Genomic DNA, 15,778 nt, shown 5'->3' with positions numbered 1-15,778 from the left:
GTCACCAGCTCCTTGTGACTGACACCAGGGTTTGTGGCCTCCACCACCTAGGCAGAGCCCAGGTGGGGCTGATACTAAACCTGGGGCTGAGGAGGCAGCCGGGACCCCACTCACCCCAAGCGAGCTGCCCACTCCCCACACCCGGCAGCCAGGGAAGGATCGGACGCCCCCGCCCCACCGCCCACATCCTCACGGCCACACCCCACTCCTGCCAGCGCGGCCCGAGGCTCCTTTCCGCGGGTGTGGACGCTCCCCTCAGTATTATCTGGCTGTCCTGCTGCCCACCCCAGCCGCCTGTGATCCTCCCGCTCTGATGTGCCCCGGTTTCGATCGGCTCCAGGGACAATATTTGCTCTGGGAAAGAGTCAAACATTTATTCTCTAATTTATTCAGGGAGCGCTTGTCAAACACAAGCGCCCTTGTTACGTGATCTCGTTTCCAGGGCTTGGCCTCCGTCTGGGGTCTGTGCCGAGGCCCCGGCAGCGCTGACCCTGACTCTCCCCTGCCCAGCACGGCGCTGCCCGCTCCCTGCGCCCCCTGGTTTCTGCTTCCTCCTCTGGTCCAGCCGTGGACCCCAGCTGGGGGAGGGACACTGGGAAGGGCTGTCTCAGCGGGACCTGTGGCCGAGTGACCCCCATGTCCTTCTTCTCCTTCCAGCCGTGATTACAGTGAGGCCTGGGCATCCAGGAGCCCAGTCCTCCCCCCATGAGGCTGCCAGGCACCTTCTCCAGGACCTGTTTCAGGCCTGGGGCTGGGGGTGGAGGGGGTGGGATGAGCTGGTGTTTCTGGGGTGGAGAGGACCATTCCGTCCAGACCAGACTGAAAGCCGAATTCCTCCAGGCTCCAGCATTTGCACGCACCCATGGCCTCTCCAGTCTGCTGGTTGCCTTGGGAGGCGGCTCCCTCCGCCCGCTGCTCTCTGGCTAGTCTCCTCTTCTGCTCCAGCCCCCCAACTCGGGGAGGAAAGGCAGAAAAGGTGGCTGTGGGTTCCCGCGGCCTTGCCGGGCCCCCTCTGCCCCTGCAGCCTCAGCACTCACAGTTTGCTGGTCTGCATGAGCCCGTTGGCCTTGCAGCTGCGCATGGGCATCGTGGCCTCCTGCAGCCGGCTGCTCGGGCCCGGCCGTGGCTCCGTGGCATCCGCATCCTCGGCGCCAGCACCGTAGCCTTTGCGGAGGCACAGAACCTTCCGGAAGCTCTGGCGGAAGTTGTCGGAGAGGAAGCCATAGAGCAGGGGGTTGGCACAGCTGTTGGCATAGGACAGCACAACCACGAAGAAGTAGGCGCCGGCAGAGGCGGGCTCCTCGGGCAGTGCAAAGGCCAGGTTGACGATGTTGACGATGAAGAAGGGCAGCCAGCAGCCCGCAAACACCAGCACCACCACCACCACCATGCGGGTCACCTTCCGCTCCGAGCGCCGCCGCGTGGAGCCCACGCGCACGCCGGACGCCTTCAGCTTCACCACGATGAGCACGTAGCACAGGCAGATGACCAGCAGCGGCCCGAAGAAGCCCAGCACGGACGTGTAGATGATGAACACGGCCCCCCACAGCCCCACGGGCTCCGGCCAGCTGAGGTTGCAGGTGTTCCAGCCCTCCTGGATGTCGGCAAACACCACCAGCGGCAGCGACATGACCAGCGAGAAGGCCCAGACTGCAGCACTGGCCAGCTTGGCCACCCGGGGGCGGCGCCAGCGGGCGGAGCGGATGGGGTGGACCACGGCCAGGTAGCGATCCACGCTCATGACTGTCAGGCAGAAGATGCTGGTGAACTGGTTGATGCCGTCCAGCGTCATGACCAGGCGGCACAGCACGGGGCCGAAGGGCCAGTAGGAGATGGCGTTTTGCGTGGCCACGAAGGGCAGCCCCAGCATGAGCAGCACGTCAGCTACGGCCAGGTTGAGGATGTAGATGTTGGTGACCGTCTTCATCTTGGCGTGGCGCAGGACCACATAGATGACCAGCGCATTGCCGCCGAGCCCCACTGCGCACACCAACAGGTAGAGCACCGGTACCACCACCGCCCGGGCGCCTGGTGAGGGCCCCGGCCCCGCCAGCGTCCCATTCTCATCGCCGCTGCCGCTGGGTACCGCCGAGGAGGTGTTCCAGACGGTCAGCGGGGAGGCCAGGAACAGAGGCTCCATCGCGGCCACTGCAGGCAGGGCAGGCTGAGCGGGAGTGCCGGGTGTCTGCTGCAAGAGAAGGAAGGACACGGAGCGACTGAGCCGAGGGCGTCTCCCCTGCGCCCGCCCCACCTGCCCAGGACGCACGGGATTACCCCAGGGCGGCGGGTAAACACGATTACTCATGTTCAACTGGGCTGGGAATCACATTAAGCAAATTGTTTGGAAAACAAACCTGGAGAGGAAGGAGCAGCGGGTCGGTGGCTGTGGGGGCACTGGGCAGGCAGCCCCTGGAGCCGAGATGCCACAGCGGCCCCCAGAGACTTGACTGTCCCTTCAGCCCTCTGCGCCCAGAGGGCCCCCTTGCCGGCTCAGCCAGGCCATCCTCATGGAGTCCTGGGAGGGCACCGATACCTCACCTCGCAGGTAACAGACTGAGGACCCTCAGAATTGCCTCCCCAGGGACCTGCAGGACAAGTGGGAGGGAAGGGACAAGGAGGCTGGGACAGCAGCCGGGCACCCCCAGCCCAGGCAAGCCAGAGTGTGGAGACAGCCGCCAGGCCCACTCTGCTGGGGGACCCCAGAGCCGGACTCCAGGTGGCCTCCTGGAACCATCCAGAGGCTCCCAGCCTTCCACGTGGCTGAAAAGCAAGACCTCAGGCTGCAGAGGCTCTGCCAGCACCCACCTGTGAGCTGTGTCCGCGTCACCCAGCAGAGCCTGGCCGCGTGGCCAAGAGGACCTGGCTTCCCTGCCCCCAGCAGCTGTCTGCCACAGCAGGGACATCCCTGGGCCAAGGAGATGACCGGAGATGGGGCTGCACGTGCTCTGGGGTGGGGCCGCACCCCCAGTCACAGGACAGCAGACTGTAGCCCCAGGCAAAGGACCCTGAGCGGGAGTGGGTCGGAGAGGATCCCACCCCGTGAACAGGTAACACACAACAGGCAGAGGGACATTCCAGCCCGAGCTGCGGGCCAGAAAGAAGCGCACGTGTGTGTCTGTGTGTGTCTGTGCAGGTGTCTCTATGTGTCTGTGTGTGCATGTCTGTGTGTGTGTGTGTCTCTGTGTGTGTCTGTGGTGTGTGTGTCTCTGTGTTTGTGTCTGTGTGTGTCCGTGTGTGTGTTTGTGTCTGTGTGTCTCTGTGTATGTCTGTGTGTCTATGTCTGTGTGTGTCTGTGTGTTTGTATCTGTGTGTGTGTGTCTGTGTGTGTCCGTGTGTGTGTCTCTGTGTCTCTGTGTGTCTGTGTGTGTATGTCCATGTGTGTGTCTGTGTGTCTGTGTCTGTTTGTGTGCCAGTGGTGTGTGTGTCTCTGTGTGTCCGTTCCATGTGTGTGTGTGTGTGTCTGTGTCTGTGTGTCTGTGTGTGTGTATGTCTGTGCGTGTGTCTTTGTCTGTGGTGTGTGTCGGTGGTGTGTGTGTCTCTGTGTGTCTGTGTGTGTGTCCATGTATTTGTGTGTTTGTATCTCTGTGTGTGTCTGTGTGTCCGTGTGTGTGTGTGTGTGTCTGTGTGTCTGTGGTATGTGTGTCTCTGTGTGTGTGTGTCTGTGTTTGTGTCTGTGCATGTGTCTCTGTGTGTCTGTGTGTGTGTATGTCCGTGTGTCTGTGTGCGTGTCCGTGTGTCTGTGTCTGTGTGTGTCTGTGTGTTTGTGTGTCTGTGTGTGTTGGCAGTGTGTGTGTGTCTGTGTCTGTGTCTGTGTCTGTGGTGTGTGTGTCTGTGTGTTTGTCTGTGTGTGCGTCTGTGTCTGTGTGTCTCTGTGTGTTTGTATCTGTGTGTGTGTGTCTGTCTGTCTGTGGTGTGTGTGTCGGTGGTGTGTGTGTCTCTGTGTCTGTTCCGTGTGTGTGTGTGTGTCTGTGTGTCTGTGTGTGTGTACGTCTGTGTGTGTGTGTCGGTGGTGTCTGTGTCTGTGTGTCCGTGTGTGTGTGTGTCTTTGTCTCTCTTTGTGTGTGTGTGTGTCCGTGTGTGTGTGTCTGTGTGTGTCTATGTCCGTGAATGTGTCTGTGTGTCTGTGTGTGTGTCTGTGTATGTGTCTGCGTGTCTCTGTGTGTGTGTCTGTGTGTGTCCGTGTGTGCCTTTGTGTGTCTCTGTGTGTGTGTCTGTGTCTATGTGTCTCTGTGTATGTGTGTCTGTGTGTCTGTGTGTGTATTTGTCTGCGTGTGTGTATCTGTGTGTGTCTGTGTCTGTCTGTGTGTGTCTCTATGTGTGTACGTCTGTGTGTCTGTGTGTGTACGTGTCTGTGTGTGTGTCTGTGTCTGTCTGTGTGTGTGTGTGTCTGTGTCTGTCTGTGTGTGTATGCCTGTGTGTCTGTGTCTGTGTGTCTGTATCTGTGTGTGTCCGTGTGTGTATATGTGTGTGTGTGTCTGTGTGTCTATGCGTGTATGTGTCTGTGTGTGTGTATGTCTGTGTCTGTGTGTGTGTGTCTATGTGTGTCGGTGTCTATGTGTCTGTGTGTGTATATGTCTGTGTGTGTCTCTGTGTGTGTGTCTGTGTCTATCTGTGTATGTCTGTGTCTGTGTGTGTCTGTCTGTGTGTGTATGCCTGTGTGTCTGTGTCTGTGTGTCCGTGTCCGTGTGTGTATGTGTGTGTGTGTCTGTGTGTCTATGTGTCTGTGTGTGTGTATGTCTGTGTGTGTGTGTCTGTGTGTGTGTCTGTGTCTATGTGTCTGTGTGTGTGTATGTCTGTGTGTGTGTGTCTATGTGTCTGTGTCTATCTGTATGTGTGTGTCTATGTGTGTATGTGTCTGTGTGTATGTGTCTGTGTCTGTGTGTCTGTGTCTGTATGTGTCCGTGTGTGTATGTGTGTGTGTCTGTGTGTCTATGTGTCTGTGTGTGTATGTCTGTGTGTGTGTCTCTGTGTGTGTCTGTCTATGTGTCTGTGTGTGTGTATGCCTGTGTGTGTCTGTGTGTGTCCATGTGTGTGTCTGTGTGTGTGTCTGTGTGTGTGTCTGTGTGTGTGTGCCTGTGTGTGTCTCTGTGTGTGTCTGTGTGTCTATGTGTGTCTGTGTCTGTGTGTATGTGTCTGTGTGCGTGTCTGTGTGTATGTGTCTGTGTGTGTGTCTGTGTCTGTGTGTGTCTGTGTCTATGTGTCTGTGTGTGTGTATGCCTGTGTGTGTCTGTGTGTGTGTCCATGTGTGTGTCTGTGTGTGTGTGTCTGTGTGTGTGTGCCTGTGTGTGTCTGTGTGTGTGTCTGTGTGTCTATGTGTGTATGTGTCTGTGTGTATGTGTCTGTGTGTGTGTCTGTGTGTATGTGTCTGTGTGTGTCTGTGTCTGTGTGTGTCTGTGTCTATGTGTCTGTGTGTGTGTATGTCTGTGTGTGTCTATGTGTGTATGTGTCTGTGTGTCCGTGTGTGTGTGTGTGTGTGTGTGTGTGTGTGTGGTCGGGGGGACAGTGTGGGGCAGGCGGATTCAGGGGAGGCTTCCGGGGTGACGGGGTTTGTAGAGACAGAGCCAGGGCAGGGCTGGGGAGGTGGCACCTGAAGTCCACAGTGACGGGCACGCGTGTACCCACCGTATCCCTCTGGTACTTTTCTGTACATTGAAGTGGTTCATAAAAACGGTGATCCTCACGCGGAAGGAACCGCCTCCGCTGACGAGAAGGAGAGGAGGAAGGGAAGATGGGGGCTGACACCTCAGCCGGGATGGGGGTCTAGGCGCCCTCGGGGGGCCCAGACAAGGCCTCGAGGGGCCTGGAAAGCGCCGTGATGACCAGCCGGGGTCAGCTGACCCTCGGTACCCCCGAAGCCACCTCAGCGCCAAGGGCATCCCCAGCGGCTGACGGGCCTGGGCCGGGGGCCCAGGGTTGGGGGTGGGCGACTGACACCTGGTGGACAAGGGGGCGTAGCATAAGCAACACCGGCAAGGACAGGGAGACTCTCTGCCCCCACGGCCACCGGGAAACTCAACCCGGAAAATCAGCAGCGCGAAGGTGGTCAGTGGATTCGCTCAGGTGACATAAAAGTAAATGAGCAAGTGTGCTTGAGATATGTTTAGAAATGTTTAGGATCCTCCAGGCCTGGATATAAATACTCTGAAATGAATTTGGCTTCTATCTGAGAAGTAAAATGAACAAGCGTCTGTTTTTGAAAATTACAACTCTTGGATGTGAAAAACATCAACATTTGGACCAAAAAAAAAAAAAAATCCAGAAAAGTCTGGACACAGATGAAGAGAGAATCAGAATTGGAAGAGGGGCTGAGGGACACCCCCTCAGAGCAGGTGCAGAGGTCGGGGCGCAGGGGCGCCTGCAGAAACTGACCTGGGACGAACTCTGTCCCGAGCAGATAAAGTAAAGATGAAACAGCGTCTGAGTGACCTACAGGGCATCGAGGAGGAAGCGAGAACTCTGGAGAATGTGGGCAGGGAGGCTGGACAGAAACCCTGGAGCAGCGCAGGGGGTTAGGATGGCAGGCCCCACCCGCGAGGGTCCCAGGAGCCAAGGAGAGACGAACGCTGTCCCCTCTGAAGCTCCCACCTGGAGGAGGGCCCCGGCTGGCTGGAAGCAGAAAAAGACCTTTCTATGAGTCTTGCAGGATTTGCTGGTCTGGGTCGCCAGCACTCCTGCTGTGTATTGTGACCAGATGTGAGATATATGACAAAACCTCTGTTTAAAAAAGGCTAAGGCAGGCTCCTGGTGAAGAGGGGGTTTCCCCAGTAGCTCAGCAGAAAAGAATCTGCCTGCAACACAGGAGATGCGGGTTCGATCCCTGGGTCGGGAAGATCCCCTGGAGGAGGGCACGGCAACCCACTGCAGTATTCTTACTTGGAGAATCCCATGGACAGAGGAGACTGGTGGGCTATGGTCCATGGGGTCACAAAGAGTTGGACACGATAGAAGGGACTTGGCACGCATGCACACAGGCTCCTGGGGTCGATGCATTTCAAGACGAAGCTGGGGGTCTCTTGGGCTGCGCTCCAAGTTGGGGACAGGGGTGGGCGGGACTGGCACCCGGCTGGCAAGAGGGCCACTCCAACACCCCGAGAGTGGACCCAAGGCAGTGGTGCTCTGGTGGGCAGGGGGTCGGCCTGCTGATCTCTGTGCCCCAGGGCTGGGCACAGAAGGCTCCCTCACATTACAAAAAGAAATTAAATGTAAAATAATGTTTAAAGTTCCATCGAGGTGCTGCTGGGGAGTGAATGCTAGACTCTGGTGTGGAGATGGTGGGGTGGACTGTGTCGGCATCTGGGGAGAGAGTCCTGGGGACTACACCCTCCCCCAAAAATTACCCAAGGAAGGGCTCTCAGGAGGCTGAGTGGGGCAGGAGCTCAATGCGCCTGAATGTGAGTCTGATTCTGAATCAGATGAGCGCCTTCAGGAGACTGCCGGGTGCTCCTGACACCCAGGACCCAAGGTAACCCGAACAAATTGCCAGGCCCCCCTCCCCCAGGCACCCCAAGGCCTGAGTTAAACTTCAGAGCAGCAAAGAACAAAATTAGGTCGATCTTGCTGTGCCTGCCACTTGAAGCCCAATTCTGCAAGAGTCACTATTCAGGGACAGCAATCCTGGTCACAGGAATCACACCCTCATGGGGACTCATCCCTCCGGCCCCTTCCTCTTGGATAAGGGATGGGGAGGGCAGTGGTGGAAGGACCACAAGCCGTCACTGGGGCTTTCTGACCCAGACCCCCACCAGGAAGGGACTGCTGTTGTGGCTTAGGGAATAGAGCCCACCCCCCTGCCCAAGCCCCCCGCCCCACATGCTGGCCAAGGGGTCTTGGGTAAGTCATATCACTTCTCTGGTCCCAGGCTCCCATAACAGAGACTTGTACAAAGCCACTGAGCAGAGGAAACTATCCAGGCACAGGCTGCTACTGTGATGCCCCGCATACAATGGGCGCTCAATAGCTGCTCCCACCTGCCTGCCCCAAACAGCCCACATCTCCTGCCCAGCACCAGCAGCCCTGGGCTCCGCAGAGGGGCCAGAGCCTCCGCGGGGACCTGGGGACAGGGAGGGGACCTTGGTGCTCCGTGCCCCAGGGAGGACCAGCGCTGGGCCCAGCCCCTCACAGGCTAAGATGATGCTTGGTCAGCAAGAGGGAGCCGGCCCCGCCACCCAGGGGCAGTTGTGGAACCCACTGAGATGGCAGCTCAGTGCTCCTGGGTCCTCCCCTGTGCGGGGCAGGGACAGTCCCCAGCACCACCCAAGAGCCCCACCCAGGCCTGCCTCCCCACGGAGGGCTTGGCTCAGGGGGGCAGCTGATGGCCACCCCTGTCCTCACCCCTAAACTCGCTCCATCTGTCCTTAAGGCAGCCTTGGCGTGGGGCACCCTCCCCCAGGAGGGGACCTCAGGTGCGCGTGACACAGGAGGTGACAACAGGATCTCCGTGGGGCCTCCGCACCCTTCGGGAAGTCTCCAGGGCCACCTCCCACCCCCAGAACTCCCAGCCACTGTCCCTGGGAACCAGTGGTGCCTTTACCATCACTGGCGCATCGACTGCGTCTGCCGCGGGCGGGGGGGTGGGGGGGGTGAGGCGCTCAGCAGCACCAGCGATCGCCTCATACTTTGGGCAGCAGGGTCTCCCTGCCTTCGCCTTCTCTGGGGCCCCAGGCTCGCGGGAGGCCAGGGCCAGCAGTCCAGGCCCCACCTAGACCCTGGGCGGGGAGATGGCCCACAGGCGAACTTCTAGGCGGTGTACTCCCTTCTGAGGAGGGGGTGTGTGGGCCCAGAGCACCGGAGCCCTGGAGATGCTGGGGTTGTGTCCCCAGCTCCAGCTCCCAGGGCTGCATCCCGCTCCCTCCCACTACAGGGTGAGCCCCCGACCAGGCCCTCTGTGCCCAGGCCCAGCACCACCGCCCTCTCCCCTCTGTCTCCCCACGCAGAAGTCCCAGCCCAGCTGCCCCCTCCCATTCTCGCTTCTACCCCTATTCCCCACCACCTACTCCAGCCACAGCCTCCAGCTGCACAGACCAGCCTGGGCGGCCCCACTGCGGCGCCCACCGCGGGGAGGCTGGGAGGTCCCCACTCAGGGCAGAGGGCGCCGGCCCTGACTCCAGGTCGAGGGTGGCCAGCGAGGGCAGGTGGGGGGCCGGGAAGACCGAGGGAGGAGCCGATGAGAGGGGTGGGGAGAGACCCCGGGCAGCGGGCGGCGAACTCCAGGAGTGCACGGGAGGGAGGGGTGTGGAGGGGCAGGGCGGCTGCGGGCGGTGCGCGTGGAGCGACCCAGGGCCAGGGTGCAGGCTGCGCTCAGGCGGTTAGACCCGCGGAGAGTGTGTCGGGGCTCTGGGGGCTGGGGCAGGGGTGCGGGGCAGGGGCGCGGCACTCACCGGGGGACTGCGCTGCCTGCAGCCCTCGGCCCTCGGGGAGACGCGCACCCGCTGCGCTGGCTCCAGACTCCGAGCTGCGCTCTGGGGCTCGGGGCGCGGGCGGGGAGGCGGGGCGGGGCGAGCGTTGGAGGGAGGTGGGGGTGCCGGGGCGGGGCTGGGGCGGGGTGGGGGCGGGCACTCGGCTCCCCGCGGGCCCCGCGCCAGCCGGTCCTCTGACCCCTTTTCTCCCTGAGGTCTCTGCAGCTCTCCCACAACCCTAGTCCCGTCGGTGGCGGTGACTCTGATGACGGTGGCGTCTCCACCTCGTTCTCTTAGGTCCGCTGGGGCCGCAGACCGGAGCTTGAGGGTCGGACGGGGCTCAGAGTGCCCTTCTGAAAGTCTGAGGAGGATGGAGACAGGCAGGAGGCTGACTCTGAGGGATGGAGTGGGGCCGCGTCCCAGCGATGGGTGTCAGGACGGCTGGCGGGGAGGTCCACTCCGGGGTCTCCCCTTAGCAGGCGTCAGAGCCACCTGAACCCAGGCATCAGAGCATAGCTGTCCCCTCGCCAACGTCCCTGTGTCTTAGTGCATAAGGCCTTCCGGATGGAGCCAGGTGGCAAGGCAGGGCTGGACAGCATCTCCTGCTTGGCTGGCACTCTCACGTGGCCTGTTGCACACTCAGCAGATTCACACACCCACTCTGGACGTGTTCAGGTGGGAGACACGGAGTTCCTGCGTCCCCAGGGGCCACGGCTGCACGGGCTGGTGCGGACGCCACTTAGCACGAAACAGACGAGACCATACTCTGAGCGCGAAGGCCAGCAGGGAGACGGGCAGCAAACCAAAAGTGACTTAATAGAGGTACGTTTAGACTGTCATCAGTGGAGAGGATCAGGGTGACGGGAAAGGGCAGTGGGGACAGGAAGGCCAGGGAGAGCCTCTCTGAGGCTCACTGTCCTGTGTGCAGGGGCGTGCATGAGGGCGGGGCCCGGCACATGGCAGGGACGGGCACTGTGGGTGGGCGGGTGCTTGGTCAGTTACGCCTAGCAGGCTGCGATGCCCACACACCTTAACACCCAGGAGGGCGTCACCTGGGCTCTCAGAAGGAGGAGACGCCCAGAGAGGCAATGTGTCCCTTCCCTGTGCCCTGCTCCTGGCAGGTGTCCCCTGGCCTCTGAGCCCCAGGAGGTCAGCTGAGGTGAAGCCTGGGGACACCCTGCAGAGGTCACACCGGCCCCAGCCAGGAGCCATGGCAACGGGACAGTGCCCGGAGGCACCCCCCACAGATGATCTCGACCCCTCTCGTGGGGCCCACCCGCACTGGAGCTCCGCTCTGCGCTGCCGTCTCCCTCTGCAGAGTCTGAGGCCAGTGGCTGCTGGACACGACATCCCCCTCCAGCCACCCTGCCCCCGCCCCTGCTCGGGCACCAGGGCTGAGGCGCCCCATGACTATTCAGAAGCATAGGAGGCTGACTCCAGTTCACCTGGAGCCACCCCGCAGCTGGGTGGGTCCTGGGGGCCAGGAGGCCCTCCTCCCCGCACCATGCTTCTTCCCACCACGGAGCCTTTCCCCGGGCCGGCCCACATCCCCCTCCCCACGCCCCCTCCTTCAGGAGGCCCCTGAGTGCTCCACGCTGCCTGTTTGTCCCTCGGCTTCCAGCAGCTCCCAGACCGCAACCCCTTGGCAGCGTCTGTCCTGACTGAGGTGTGAGTGCTGGTGAGTGAGCGGCTGCAGGTGCCGCTGTGCGCGCTGCCTTCGGCCGTGGTCTCAGGCTTCAGTGCGTGCTTTGTTAAGATGCAATTTCCCAGACGTCAGGGTGGGACGTGGGGTGCAGAGGCTTCACCCCGGGGCTTAATGCTCTGGTCTCTGCTTGGACACCCCACTGGCTGTGGCCGGATGTCCAGACAGCCTGCCGGGTCCTCTGTGGCCCAGCTTCCCCAGGGGAGGGCGGGCTGTGTCCCTGGGGCAGGGAGCGGCTGCCTCCCCTTTCTTCCCTGAGACGGAGAGCTCCGCAGGGCTCTGTGTTGCATTTCCACATTTACTGTGCTCTGGTGACGGTGTGTTCAGAGTCCATTAGAGTTGCTTAATTTCCCACTCGGAGGCAAGTCAGAAGGAGCACATTTGTCTCGATTTGTTCATAGCAACCAACGTTTGCATCAATTAAAAAGTCACCAGATGCCACAAGAGCGCTCTTTTCTAATGTGTTAGAATTTAGTGATTCGTCAGTTTACTTCATTTCATTTACATCTGACAGTCAAATGGCGTTTGGAGGCAGAATTCCCCACCAGACGAAAAGTCATCAGTAAGTTGGCACAAAAGCGTGAAGTCCCCACTGCACCATCCCAGCAGCGAGTCGCAGGGCTGGGACTCGGGATGGAGCCCCCTCACCCTGTCTCAGCATCTGAGCCCCCAGCCATGAGCCGCTGCCAGGCTCCCGGACGCCTCGTCCTCAGCTAGGGGGAGCAGAGGAGCAGCAGCGCTTCTGAGTCACGGTGAGGTGAGGCTCGGCCACTGCCCTGCCATCCGCTGGCTAAGCAACAGTCCCTCCCAGCTCCCGCCCTCGAGAACACAGGGCCAGCATCACCAGAAAGTCTGATTTTTTAAATTAAATAGTTGTTTATTTGGCTGTGCTGGGTGCAGGTTGCAGCAAGCAGGATCTAGCTCCCTGACCAGGGACTGAACCTGGGCCCCTGCATTGGGAGCTCAGAGTTCCAGCCACTGGACCACCAGGGAAGTCCCAGAACTTCTGATTTTTTTTCAAGAGGAAAATTGTTGCACTCATTGCCCGGATCCACACGGGCCATCAGCAAACTCCACCCACGACTTCCACCATGCCTCCCGGCACACCCAGGGCCTTGTCTTGGCCCCGTGGCTGCCCCAACACCAGGGTGCTGGCCACCTTCCCTTCAAGCAAACCACCTGGCCCACGGGGCAGTGCGGGCTGCAGAGCCGTCCCGACCCCAGACCACAGCCCAGACTCCTCGCGGCGGCCCAGGCAGGGGTGCGGCTGGGGAGCCCTGCCTCTGCCCTGGCCAGCCGCGGACCCAGGCCAGTGGTCTCCTCTGAGCGCTGCCTCCTCGTCTGTAAAGGGAAACAGTGAAAACACGGAAAACGAGCCACCACAGTGCCGGCTGTGGCGGGCAGGTTCGCGCTCACGCGGCTGCTCAGCCACCGCGGGCGCAGGTGTGGGCCTGGCGCCTGTGCTTATACCTGCGTCAGGTGGCTTGAGGGAGACGCCGTCGCTCACGCTCACGTGGGCCTCATCCACCTGGAGGCCTCAGGAGCAAGACTGGGGCCTCCCGGGAAGGGATCGCTGCGGGGTCAAAGGCCACACCCCGGGGGACGCTGCCTGCGCGCTGAGTCACGTCCCAGGATCCCGGGGACCCCACAGGGACCACGGTCACGCCTGCCCCGATTCCCTGTGGGTGATCTGGCGCCTGGCCCCACCGCCTGTGGGCCACAGGACGCGCCCAAGCTGATGGTCCTGCCCAGCGGCCTGCGATCTTGGCAGCTGTGGGACCAGCTCTGTGCCCAGAGGCCTGAACCGCCACTGGGCTCCACACACCGAGGCCACCGCCCTTTAGATGGTGGTGCGATCTGACCCAACTCCGACAGAGCCAGCGCGGTGGCCGGGCCCCAGCGGCAGGAGCAGAGCATGCAACTCTCATGACACCTGGGGACTGGGGTGGGGGCTGGGGTGGGCCAGGCCCCCGGGGCTGAAGCTGGGCTCACCAGGTGCCTGGAAGGACCCGGCTTCAAGCGCTGTTCGCAGACCTCAGTCATGCCTACGGCCAAGGGCTGGGGGCACAGGGAGGCCCTGCGGGCAGAGCCCGGCCGTGGTCACTGCAGCTGCAGGACCGAGCAGGGTGCCGGGGCTGAAACAGGAGCCTGGCTCCCCGGGGTCTGCAGGCCAGAGGTGGGAGCAGGTCTGGGCAGGCCGCACCCATTCCTCAGGCTGGGGACCCTCCCGCCTCCTTCCTGACGCTCCCTCACCCCTGTCTGCCTCTGCTCCGTCCACGGCCGCCTCTCTGCGTGTCCAAGTTCCCTCTGCTCACAAGGACACTAGTCATTGGCCAGGAGCTGCCCTCACAGCCTCGACTCGGTCACAACTGCAAGCCTCTATTTCCACATAGCGTCCCGCCAGCAGTTACTGGGAGGGAGACTTAGACACACCTCTGGGGAGACACAGGTCCACGGTCCTCCCGCACCACCCGCTTCTAGAACCAGTGCTGGATTCAGCCCCAGGCCTCCGGCTGTGGTGATCACCGGTCAGCACTGCTTATGAGCAATGCCTCCCCGGGCTTGGGGCTGGTCCCCCCGGTACCTTCGTGAGGGACCACCTGGAGCATCAGTGGGGCAGGACAGCTGACCCTGGTGTGGGCAGAGCCCACCCAGCTCCACCTGCCCCAGAGCAAGGGGCAGCCCGAGACACTCTCCCAAGCACCGGGCTGGCTTTGCTATCCACTCCATAAGAGCCAGGCCCTGGGCCTGTGGCTGAGAGTGATCAGGTGTCCACGCCAGGCCGCAGCGGGGCCCTGGGAAGGCTCCTCTGGGTGGCTGGGAAGAAGAGACTGTGGGCCTCTGCAGAGACCACCCAGGGCCCAGCAAAGGCACGTGTCCACTGCAGGGGGGTGCCCCCCATGCACGAAGCAGCTCCTGTTGAGGATCAGCGCACACACGGGGGTGGCAGCAGGCACACTAGCACTCTGAGGACGAGAAATGAAACAGCGAAATGAGTCAGAAGAGATCAGGCAATCAGCATAGTGATTCAACTGACAACAGCGGAAGTGAAAACCAACAGCAGGGAAAGAGGCAGGGGATTCGGAAAACAACCAGATGGAACCTTCCGAATGAGAAGTGCGGTTAGAGGAGCAAAACCCTCCTGGAGGGTCTGCACAGCAATTCGCGTGTGGAGGTGGGCCTGAGGAATCACCCAGGCAACTGGCCGTGTCCCCCTGGCCCCCTGCCCGCCCCATCCCACAGCGGGATGGGGTGCAGAAACTGGGTTTTCCACTGAAGATTCAGGCCGGGCCACGCGTGTAGCGTGAAGGCGCTGACCTGACACAGGGGGGCTGGGAAAGGCACAGCCGGGGCCCCCAGAGCCTGCTGCCCGGCGCCCACATTGTGCCTCTGGCGTGAGACGCGATCGTAAAGGCCCCAGCCCAGCAGCGCCCCCCAAATGCCAGAGCCCCCGACTGGGACCCCCTCTTGGTCAGGGGCTTTGGGCCTCAAGCAGAAAATGTTCAAAGACCTGGCCCTGCCTGTGTGCTCACGTGGACTCTCTCAACATCAAACCAACACAGTGATAACCAGCTGAAAAGACAAATAAAAAGCATTAGGGCAAATTAGAGGCTCTCAACGGGTCTGGGAGAAAATAGCCGGGGGTGGGGCCTGGTCTGAGCCGGAGTGGCTCAGCGGGGGGTGGGGGTGGGGGGGAGCACAGACCCAGGTCAAGGGCCCCCACCTCGCCTCCCCCCAACCCTCAACTGCTTCCCACTGCCCTCTGCTCTGCCCTCTCCCTGGGACCCCCCAAGCCCCCTGCTGTGTTCCCTCTGCCTGTCGGGGCCCACCCAGCTCTCCCCTTTCTCCGGGGTGGGAGGCAGCTTGTAGAGGCAGGAGCAGAGGGAAGGCGCCCGGATGCCGGGGCCCCCGTCTCCTTCCCTGGGAGGAGGTAGCCCCCCACTCGACCCTCCGTGCGCCAGGCGGTCCCCAGGCAGGGGCTGCACTGACCCCTTGTCGCTCCGCGGCGGGACCCTACCCAGACACGTGCTGCGGGGAAGGTCGCAAGCTGACGGGGCCTCCGCGCATCCATCGGTCTCTGGCGCCACTGCCTGGGCGCTGCGGTCACTGCGGGCGGGGCAGAGGCGCCGCGGGGCTTCTGGAGCGAGTCGAGCAACAGGTGACCAGAGTCTGCCTACGGTCCCCAGTGCCACCTATGGCCGGGCCAGGTTCCTACCAGGTCACCATGTGGCCACAGCTGGTCACCCAACCTCTCTGAGCCTCAGCATCCTCCTCAAAAACCCGGGATCATAATTACTGCGCCTCTGGTCCCCTCCTCTGGAAGTTTCCAGGAGAGCCCTGCCCCTTCCCTGAGCCTGGACTGGGGTCCTTGGGGCCCCTCGGTTGGGTGACCCCTCCCCAGTGTTTCCCCGAGCTCTTCTCCCTGGGGACAGCCCTCCATGGGGTGCCCTTCTCTCAGGGATTAGTGTCAGAGGCCTCAGGGCTGTGTGGTGGCCCGGACAGAACAGGGGAGGGGGCGCACCTCTCCCCACTCCTCGGGGACCTGCCTGAGGGCCTGAGTCCACTGGTCAATGGCCAGGCAGTGGCCCCTTCCGCAGGGGGACCACCATCCTGCACGGGGGCCAGCTGGTGCCCAGTCACCTGGGTATTGGGCATACTCATTTGATACCCGTTTGATGGG

The 15,778-nt window shown here is 61.6% G+C and overlaps 1 protein-coding gene across 1 annotated transcript; it reads right to left on the bottom strand.

The window, feature by feature from the left end:
- Positions 1 to 360: 360 nt before the first annotated feature.
- On the bottom strand, positions 361 to 2,212 carry SSTR5 (somatostatin receptor 5). Its single transcript, XM_069571509.1, has one exon. The coding sequence runs from the start codon at positions 2,138 to 2,140 to the stop codon at positions 1,034 to 1,036; it is 1,107 nt and encodes a 368-aa protein (XP_069427610.1). The 5' UTR covers positions 2,141 to 2,212; the 3' UTR covers positions 361 to 1,033.
- Positions 2,213 to 15,778: the final 13,566 nt, after the last annotated feature.

This window comes from Ovis canadensis, chromosome 24 (genome assembly GCF_042477335.2).
Source record: "Ovis canadensis isolate MfBH-ARS-UI-01 breed Bighorn chromosome 24, ARS-UI_OviCan_v2, whole genome shotgun sequence".
NCBI lineage: Eukaryota > Metazoa > Chordata > Mammalia > Artiodactyla > Bovidae > Ovis > Ovis canadensis.
This window is presented reverse-complemented; position numbering and strand designations above follow the sequence as displayed.

Bases quoted from the DNA above. Each gene is read 5' to 3' on its own strand.
- SSTR5 (XM_069571509.1), bottom strand. From the start codon at position 2,140: ATGGAGCCTCTGTTCCTGGCCTCCCCGCTGACCGTCTGGAACACCTCC.